At 35.7% G+C, this 11,166-nt stretch overlaps 1 protein-coding gene across 1 annotated transcript in view; it reads left to right on the plus strand.

The window, feature by feature from the left end:
• LOC126893216 (AP-3 complex subunit beta-1) overlaps positions 1-7,547 on the plus strand; it is a 62,540-nt gene extending 54,993 nt beyond the window's left edge. Inside the window, exon 14 of the mRNA XM_050663185.1 lies at positions 7,231-7,547. Within this exon, the coding sequence (XP_050519142.1) occupies positions 7,231-7,378 (148 nt within the window). The 3' untranslated portion in view covers positions 7,379-7,547. The remainder of the gene's footprint in view (positions 1-7,230) is intronic.
• Positions 7,548-11,166: the final 3,619 nt, after the last annotated feature.

Consider the following 11,166-nt stretch of genomic DNA (forward strand, 5'->3'; position numbering starts at 1 on the left):
TAGCGACATTTTTTTTAAACAAACAGAAATCTAAAATACAGAAAAGGAAAGCAAATATTCTGATAACAAACTAAAATCCTAGCCTTCTAAAATTTGCAAGGCAAACAGACCGATAAATGATAGACAATGGGGGAATCTACAATTTGTATTTCACAAACCCGTCTATTTAGAATGTAGAAAATGGGGCGGCCAATAGAGCCTGATACACTGCGAGCTTTGCAGATCTATTGTGTTTCCCCCTTCTTTTAAAGCACTTCATCTAGCTTGGTCCTCTTAATGAGACTCAACAGCCTTGGTAGTGGTCTTTTCATGTAGCCTGGTGCTTCCGGTTTTTCCTCCCCGAGTTTTAGAAACCGCACTCGTGCGAGAGCATCGCAATGACACAGAACGTGTAGAGCGGTTTCCTCTTCTTCCAGACAGAACCGACAGGTGTCCTCTTCTGTCAGGCCTATGAGACTCAAGTGTCTATTGAGTCTACAGTGTCCAGTCAGCAGACCCACTATCATTCTGACAGTGCTGCGACTGCGCGAAAGTAAGTCTGCTGTAAATTTCCCCGCACAAATCTTATGGAAATTAGGTCCCAGTGGATTTCGTTCAAACTTTGGAAAAATACTCTTTGAAGCATCCTGATAAATAGTTCTCATGGGCACAACTAAATCGTATGAAGGATTTTCAAGATATAGAGGCACAAACTCGGAAAATTATAAGATTTACTGGATATTCCAATTGCTTGAGTTACTGGTTATCTGGCAACATGTAGAAGTTTGGATCAAGGAAAAGTACTAGTAGTTTATGATTTTTTCCTGGCTATCCAATGGCGGCCTTTACTTTGACCTTGACCTTCAACGGACGTCATCTTCTAAAGTTTCGAGGGTTTTCAGCATTAAATTGATATAAACAGATTACTCATGGGTTTTTGGGATCGCTAAACACGAATATGCCATCAGAATTCACCTCTGGAGGACGTGGTGGCCAGGGCCACTGCAAGGGACGTCATCTTCTAGAGTTTCAATGGTTTTCCGCATTTAATTGATGCAAATGAATTACTGGAGGGCTTTTTGAGATCGCTAAACACGAATATGCCACCAGAACCGACACCCGGAGCACCTGGTTTCCAAGGTCAATGAAAGGCGCTCATGCAGTTTCGAAAGTCTTTGGTACTACATTAATGTAAACGGGTTAGTTATAGCTTTTTGGGGTTGCTGAACACAAATACGTGATCATCACAGACACAGGAGCACCTGGTGCCTAAGACAGGTTATCTTCTGGAGTTTCGGAGGAATCAAATGGATTACTCTTTTTTAACTCAACCAAGGTTTTTAACTCCAGAAGATAACCTGTCTTAGGCATCAGGTGCTCCTGTGTCTGTGCTGATCACGTATTCGTGTTCAGCAACCCCAAAAACCTATAACTAATCCGTTTGCATTAATGTAGTACCAAAGACCCTCGAAACTACAGGAGCGTCTTTCATTGACCTTGGAAACCAGGTGCTCCGGGAGTCGGTTCTTGTGGCATATTCGTGTTTAGCGACCTCAAAAAACCCTCCAGTAATTCATTTGCATCAATTAAATGCGGAAAACCATCGAAACTCTAGAATATGACGTCCCTTGCAGTGGCCCTGCGTCCTCCGGAGGTCAATTTTGATGGCATATTCGTGTTTAGCGATCCCAAAAACCCATGAGTAATCTGTTTATATCAATTTATTGCTGAAAACCCTCGAAACTTTAGAAGATGACGTCCGTTGAAGGTCAAGGTCAAAGTAAAGGCCGCCATTGGATAGCCAGGAAAAAAACCTAGACTACTAGTACTTTTCCTTGATCCAAACTTCTACATGTTGCCAGATAACCAGTAACTCAAGAAATTGGAAATCCCAGTAAATCTTATAATTTTCCGAGTTTGTGCCTCTATATCTTGAAAATCCTTCATACGATTGGGTTGTGCCCATGAGAACTTTATATCAAGATGCTTCAAAGAGTATTTTCCAAAGTTTGAACGAAATCCACTGGGCACTAATTTGCATAAGGTTTGTGCGGGGTACTTTAGCCGAATGTCCTTTGATGAACTGTCTGGCCTGTCTCTGTCCTGGGGAGTTGTTCCACCATTCAAGAGCCTTCTGTTGCACCCATTTGTGTATAGCTGCTCTTTTTATCGTACTTGCGATTGCAAAGAAGGGTTCCGGAACAACCTGTGGCCTTCTCGGGCCAATTCATCGGCCTTCTCGTTGCCACGATGACCCTTATGTCCTGGCACCCAGCAAGTGTCCACCTGTTTCGACTTCCCACCTGAGAGAGGACATTCAAACAGTTCCATACCAGCCATGAATCGACCTGTACCGAACTGAGAGCCTTTAGAGCCGAACCCGTCTATTTATCTAGGTAAACATCCAACGAATGTTTGCTTCTTCTTGTAGTTCTTTCTCCTATCGGAGGTTGGCTATCATCACAGCTTCTTCTTCTTATTGTGCCTATTCGTGACGAATGTTGGCGATCATCATGGCTATCTTCGCTTTATCTTTAGCAACGCGGAAAAGCTGCACAGATGTGTTGAACCAGGCTCTGAGGTTCTTTAACCATGATGTTCTTCTTCCTGGACCTCGCTTTCCAAGGATGGCTTGTAGGAGGGCACATCTGGATTCATGTCACATAATGTGTCGTCACGGCTATCCATACCTTATTGGCGGTTGCTCTGAAAAGATCTACTGAGCTGCAACTATACCACTCTCTGGTTTCTCACCCAGGAAATTCTTCGTCTTCCTATGGATCTTTTAACCTTAATTTTACCTTGCATTATGAGCCTTAATATCTCATAGTTCGCACCTCTAGTAATGTGGCCTAAATATTCCAGCTTTCTTGTTTTGATGTTCTTTATGACCTCTCGATCCTTTTGTAGCATCCTTAACACTTCTCTATTTGTAACTCGTTGGATCCATGGTATTTTCAAAATCCTTCTATAACACCGTATCTCAAATGGTTCCAACTTCTTTATATTATCTACTTTTAGTGTCAAACTTTCCATTCCATACAACAAAGTCGAGAACACGTAGCATCTTAAGGCTCTTATCCTCAGCTCCACAGGAAGGTCTCGATTAACAAACATTTTTTTCATTATTTTTATAAATGCTTGTCTTGCAATTTCAATGCGTGTCCTGATTTCTCTACCTTGTCATTGTTTTCATTTACCCAGGTTCCCAGATATTTGTAGTTATTCACTCTTTCTACTTGTTTTCCCTCAATTTCTGTCCTTCCTACTGTATGTTGCTTAGAAATATCATGAACTTGGTTTTCTTAACTTTCATTTGTAGTCCATATTTTATACTGACTTGATGTAACCTATTTATTAATCGTTGCAGTGCTTCTAGATTGTCTGCAAAAATAGCAGTATCGTTTGCGAATCTTCTGTTCAAGATTTTTCTGTTTATTGATATACCCTGTTCTTCCTGCGATATTGCTTCCTTAAAAATAGCTTCGCTGTATAGATTGAATGACAATGGGGACAACACGCAACCCTGTCTAACACCTCTTTTGATTGCTATAGTTTCTGTTTCGACATTTTCAATTTTAACCTGAGCTTTTTGATTCCAGTACAAATTGAAAATAACCCGTATATCTCGACTGACCACATTCATTTCTTTTAAAAGCTCTATGAGTTTCTGATGTCGTACTCTATCAAAAGTCTTTTGATAATCTAAAAAGCAGACATAGAGATCCTGGTTCATACACTAAGCATCAAAATTAACGCACCACCTTAAAAATGGGACATTTTTGATGTCTGGTATTTCCTAAACCTGTTGTCCGATTTTAGTGAATTTTTAATATGTTATAGCTTTATTCTTCAAGAATATCGATGTAATAGACAGATCTGTCTCTCAAAATATCAAGATGAGACTGGTGAATGCCCTTGTATTCTCAATATTTCTATACGGAGCAGAGACTTCGACTCTTCGCGCATGCGAGCGCCAAAAAATTGATGCCTTTGAGATGTGGTGCTGGAGAAGAATGCTGCGCATACCTTGGACAGCTTATAGGACAAACGTTTCCATTCTAAACCAACTCAATATTAAAAAAAGGCTGTCCACAATATGTCTGCAACGAATTCTGCAATTCTTTGGTCACGTGGTTCGCAGAGGTGATGACAGTTTGGAGAGATTAATTGTTTCTGGAAACGTTCCGGGGAGAAGATCAAGAGGACGATCACCAACTAGATGGTCTGACCAAATAAAGCATTCAGCTGGAAACTCATTCTGCGAAGCTCTTAGAGCAGCTGAAGATAGAGACCAATGGAGAAACATTGTTAGGAATATTGGAAGAAATCACGATCCTCAGTAATGGGGAAACGACAGGAGAGAGAGAGAGATCGATGTAATAATATTGTTGCTAAATAGATAAGTGTCATTGTATACCGGGTGTAACAATAATAGTGTGTTTTTTCCTCAAAGTTTGGAACACCCTGTGGAATATTCGCGTATATAAAATATTGAAATTAAAACTCAACTGTAGCCTTAGGCTTTCTTAACATTTTTCTTTTTGATTCATTCGCTTTTGTTGGATAATAAAAAGTTAGGTACTTTAACAGCTAGCAACGTTCTTCGTGAATACAGGGTGTTTCTAAATAAGTGCGACAAACTTTAAGGGGTAATTCTGCATGAAAAGATAATGACCGTTTGCTTTATAAACATATATCCGCAAATGCTTCGTTGCCGAGATACGGGATGTTGAATTTTTTATTACAAACTGACGATTTATTTATTGCTCTTAAACCGGTTGAGATATGCAGATGTTATTAGGATGTAGGTTTTAAGACGTAGTTATTGCGCATTTTTAGTTGTACGTCAACAAATGCGCAATAGCTACCTCTTAAAACCTACTAAATTTCATTTGCATATTTCAACCGGCTTTAGAGCAATAAATAAATCGTCAGTTTGTAATAAAAAATTCAACATCCCGTATCTCGGAAACCAAGCATTTGCGGACATATGTTTATAAAGCAAACGGTCATTATCTTTTCATGCAGAATTACCCCTTAAAGTTTGTCGCACTTATTTAGAAACACCCTGTATTGATGAAGAACGTTGCTAGTTGCAAGTAAAGTACCTAACTTTTTATTATCCAACACAAGCGAATGAATCAAAAAGAAAAATGTTAAGAAAGCCTAAGGCTACAGTTAAGTTTTAATTTCAATATTTTATATACGCCAGAATATTCCACAGGGTGTTCCAAACTTTGAGGAAAAAACACTATTATTGTTACACCCGATATACAATGGCACTTATCTATTTAGCAATAATATTATTACATCGACATTCTTGAAGAATAAAGCTATAATATACTAAAAAAATCACTCAAATCGGACAACAGGTTTAGGAAATACCAGACATCAAAAATGTCCCATTTTTAAGGTGGTGCGTTAATTTTGATTCTTAGTATATCTAGTCGTCTTTGCGCGAGAACGTTAAAACCGAACAGAGCCTCTCTCGTTGCTAGTCCTCTAGCATTATCTTCTTCTATTTTATTTTGTATAGTCTTCCATGTAATATTTTGAGGAATATCTTAAGTGTGTGGCATATTAAAGAATTTTATCTGTACTGAGAGCATTTTGTCTCATGTACTGACTTTGGTAGCGTTACATTTTAGGCGCGTTTCCAAGTGACATGAAAACCGTCCTTCGTACTGCCCTCGTCATGCGCATTATAAAAAATGCGTTCTAAGCGAACATGAACGATGATTCGTATCGTACACTGTGTTGTTCCAAGCGATCCATGTACCGCTTCGAAATCGGTAACTGAACGATCCTTTTGATACATGCATTCAAGCAGAAACTATTTATACTGACTTGCGCAGTTAGGATTGTTTTCATTTTTACTGGTCACTGCTATGAGATCAGCTGATGATTCAATCAAAATAATCCACAATCCACGCTATTAGTACCTGTGAATCTTGATTTTCGTTTAAATTATTATTAATTTTTTTTTTTTTTCAAATTAATCTTAAAAATATGGATAATTTTTTTTTTCATAAAAGGTAGCGATTTGTCAGATATCGATTCTGAGGAAGATTTTGAAGTTGAAGTGATGTTTAATGAACATGTTAGAAATAAAAAAACCATAAAATCCTTTATAAGAGGTATATTTGTTAAAATCCCTATACAGGGCTACATCAAGAACATAACTAGTTTTCAATCGGTTGACCGATCATCATCAGTGTTTGCCTAAAATGTGTATAACCTGATAAAATGATGCAAAGTATTTAAAATTTTGACTACGATTTTAAAAGTTATAGGTTATACTCACTTTGTGACTTTGATATACATTTGCTACCATACAGCCATGAGGTGAACAAGTCAAATTCGAGCTCAATGGTACCTAGAGCAGGAAACATTGGATATTTTTAACATCCATGTTTAAAGTCACATCAATTTTCTATGTTCCTATGAAGGATTATTTGTAAAGGGTTTTTACCCAAATATTTTTACTTTGGTGGTTAGCATGTTGGATTCTGAGTGAGTATAACCTATAACTTTTAAAATCGTAGTCAAAATTTTAAATACTTTGCATCATTTTATCAGGTTATACACATTTTAGGCAAACACTGATGATGATCGGTCAACCGATTGAAAACTAGTTATGTTCTTGATGTAGCCCTGTATAGGGATTTTAACAAATATACCTTTTATAAAGGATTTTATGGTTTTTTGTAATAAATGGTATACAGCCAACTACAGGAAATTTTTTCCTCGTGGAATGTTAGAAATAATAATTTCTAACCATCTAGCAAACTACTAGTAGTACTGTGGTACTCGTACTGAAAATGGTTCAGGCGCAACTCCAACTTGAAATGGTACACAAATACGTTCGAAGAGGGTTACGTACCGGTAATCGGTTCGCGATCGAAAGAACAAGGGCGATTCTGCGCATTAAAACAGTCCAATCGATTTCGTGACGGTTCAAGGGATCGTACAAATGTGTCGTCTTGGAACGAACCTTTTTTGCTTCCAAGTACTCAAAATGTGAGTAGAACGAGGCAATGAGAGGCAGCTTAAGATTTAATTTGTTTCAGAGTTTAGATTTTAAAAGTTTACCTTGCAAGTTTTAGAAGGCTCGGATTTTAGGTTGTTACCAGAGTGTTTACTTTCCAGCGTAAGAGATCTATATAGTGCTTCTGTACTTTAGATTTCTCTTTTTTTTTATTTTGAAATCAAGACTACAGTGAATTGTAATCGGATGTTATTTTGTAGGTTTGGAGGACAAACCATGACCTCTTCATCTTTGGTTCTAGTATCTATTGAATGCAGTGAAGAATCCACAAATCTAATAGTTAATTGTGAAAATATTGTATTTGGTTCTGTTATGCTCAACGAGTTAATAACCATACTCTCGTTATAATCTGTTATTATAGTTTTAATATGAAAAAATATAAAATTGTATATTTCTTTCAAAATACATAAGGTACACTAAATTATTAAGTTAATTTTTTTATATTATTCATTCATAGTTCATTTATATATATTTATACATTATTTTTTTTATTTATTGTATTAAATTGTCAGTTAATTGTCTGATTTTTATTGTCTAAGAGACCACCAATATAATATTTATTATCTTTAATGGGAATTCAACACAATTTTAATTGAAAATTCGTTTATTTTGACGTTTACAAGGCTAGGTGTGGAAATTAAAATAGAAAAACAGAAATAATGATACAGACAAGAAGAAATATAGCCACACAAAATATTATACATGAAGGAAGATGACATTGAAACGGTTGGAAAGTTTACATAGGTACCTGGGAGTAGAAATATAAAATATGCTGATGGATCAGAAGATGGAGAAATACGAAGGAGAATAACGCAGGCAAACAGAGCTTATTTTGCCAACTCCCATATATTTCGGTCTAAAGGTGTCACCGAAATACAAAGATAAGAATCTATAAAACCTTAATTCGACCAATAGCATGCTATGGCAGTGAAGCATGGGTCTTGAAAGAAACATCCAAAAACAAACTCGACACATTCGAACGGAAAGTACTAAGGAGAATACTCGGACCTGTGAGGGAAAACGGAATCTTCACAATTCGATACAACAACGAGCTTTATCAACCTTATAAGGAAATATCCCTGTCAGACTTCATTAGAATACAAAGATTGCAATGGGCCGGACATGTGATAAGAATGGGAGAGGATAGGTTACAAAAAAGAGCACTCAACGCTAGAATGCAGGGAAAGAGACCGGTTGAAAAGCCAAGAAACCACTGAGAAGACACAGTAAGCGGCGACGCACAAGCACTTTTAGGAGTCCGTTTATGGAGAAGAGCAGCCACAGACAAACAAGGTTGGAGGCAAAAAATAAAGGAAGTCAAGGCTCAATTTGGGCTGTAGTGCCGTAGAAGAAAAAGACAATATATTCATACTAAGAATGATTTAAGAAAAAGCTTATGAATCCGACATATAACTACACTCACCGGCAGAGAAAACGGGCACCCCAAAAAATAGGTCATTTTTAATGTCTTGTATTTCCTAAACCTGATGTCCGATTTAAGTAATTTTTTTAATATGTTATAGACTTATTCTTTATCAATATCGCTGTAATAATATTGTTGCTAGACAGGTATATTGTCATTGTATACAGGGTGTACGAATCAAACTGTGTTTTTTTCTCAAACTTTGGAACACCCTGTGGAATGTTCTAGCTTTTATAAAATACTGAAATTATAACCAAACTATAGCCTCAGGTTTTCTTAACATTCTGTTTTTTGATTCATTCGATTATGTTGGATAATAAAAAAGTTAAGCACTTTAACAACTACCCCTGTTTTTCGTTAATACAGGGTGTTTTTAAATAAGTACGGCAAACTTTAAGGGGTAATTCTGCATGATAAAATAATGACAGTTTGCTTTAAAAACGTATGCCCGCAAATGCTTCGTTTCCGAGATAGGGGGTGTTGAAATTGTTCTTACAAACTGACGATTTATTTATTTCTCTAAAACGGTTTGTGATATGCAAATGAAATTTGGTAGATTTTAAAAGGTAGTTATTGCGCATTTTTTGGCATACAATTAAGAATTTTATATTCACCATTGGCGTGCATACGGGTATAAATATTTTAGATATATCCCGTATGCACGCCAATGGTGAATATAAAATTCTCAATTGTATGCCAAAAAATGCGCAATAACTAGCTCTTAAAATCTACCAAATTTCATTTGCATATCACAAACCGTTTTAGAGCAATAAATAAATCGTCAGTTTGTAAGAACAATTTCAGCACCCCCTATCTCAGAAACGAAGTATTTGCGGGCATAAGTTTATAAAGCAAACTGTCATTATTTTATCATGCAGAATTACCCCTTAAAGCTTACCGTACTTATTGAAAAACACCCTGTATTGACAAAAAACAGGGGTAGTTGTTAAAGTGCTTAACTTTTTTATTATCCAACATAAGCGAATGGATAAAAAAACAGAATGTTAAGAAAATCTGTGGCTATAGTTGGGTTTTAATTTCAGTATTTTATAAAAGCTAGAACATTCCACAGGGTGTTCCAAAATTTGAGAAAAAAACACAGTTTGATTCGTACACCCTGTATACAATGACAATGTACCTGTCTAGCAACAATATTATTACAGCGGTATTGATAAAGAATAAGGCTATAACATATTAAAAAAATTACTTAAATCGGACATCAGGTTTAGGAAATACAAGACATTAAAAATGACCCATTTTTTGGGGTGCCCGTTTTCTCTGCCGGTGAGTGTATATAGGGTGAGGCAGATAACTGGCCTATTAGAAATATCTCGAGAACTAAAGGCAACAGAATCATGAAAATTGGAATAAAGGGGTTTTGAAGGATGATCTATTAAATGAAAATATTTTCATTTCTTTGCAACTTCCGGTTATACCGGAAGTTGCTTATAACTTCGTTTTTTAAATGGAACACCCTGTATATTTTTACATTTTTGGATTCTCTTCGATGTCTTCTTTCTTAAAATATAAGGTTTTGTAATATTATACAGGGTATTTTAAAAGATAATTACGCCTTTTTATTAATTTCGTAGCAACATTCACACCCTGTAGAATTGGAGTAGTTTGACATCTAAAACTCTACTTACGTTAAAATGATTTTTAATATACTCTACTATTGTTAAGAATCATTAGTATAGCTAAATTTTTAATTTTAGTATACAGGGTTGGTCGAAACTAGGAATGAGTATTTTCTGAGTTTTCTTAAATGGAACACCCTGTATTTTTGTATTGTAGTGAAATGATATTTTATAGTACTTTTTTATTTCTTAAGCATTCCCTATACCTAACTGCTTTAATTTGTGAGTTATTGGTCATTCAAGCTAAACATTAATTGCAACAAAAAATACGTCAAATTTTATTAGGTTGGCCGTGAAAATACTCAAACCCAAATAATTTTTCAGAAATAAATACATATTAATCCAGACTGATCCTTAAAATTACCAATAATGGTTTAGTTCTCAAAATACCTACGTAGTCAAGATTGTTGGTGCGATTAACAATTAAGCACAAATTAAAGCAGTTAGGTATAGGGAATGCTTAAGAAATAAAAAAATACTATAAAATATCATTTCACTACAATACAAAAATACAGGGTGTTCCATTTAAGAAAACTCAGAAAATACTCATTCCGAGTTTCGACCAGCCCTGTATACTAAAATTAAAAATTAAGCTATACTAATGATTCTTAACAATAGTAGAGTATATTAAAAATCATTTGAACGTAAGTAGAGTTTTAGATGTCAAACTACTACAATTCTACAGGGTGTTAATTTTGCTACGAAATTAATAAAAAAAACGTAATTATCTTTTAAAATACCCTGTGTAATATTACAAATCCTCATATTTTAAGAAAGAAAGCATCGAAGAGAATCCAAAAATGTAAAAATATACAGCGTGTCCCATTAATAAAAACGAAGTTATAAGCCACTTCCGGTATAACCGGAAGTTGCAGAGAGATGAAAATATTTTCATTTAATAGATCATCCTTCAAAACCCCTTTTTTCTAATTTTAATGATTCTGTTGCCTTTAGTTCTCGAGATATTTCTAATAGGCCCTTTATTTGCCTCACCCTGTATAGACGAAGCAATAAAGCACTAAAATCGGCCTTACTTCCGAAAAAAAAAGGACAAGACGGATCTTAATAATTCTTTT

This window comes from Diabrotica virgifera, chromosome 10 (assembly GCF_917563875.1).
Source record: "Diabrotica virgifera virgifera chromosome 10, PGI_DIABVI_V3a".
NCBI lineage: Eukaryota > Metazoa > Arthropoda > Insecta > Coleoptera > Chrysomelidae > Diabrotica > Diabrotica virgifera.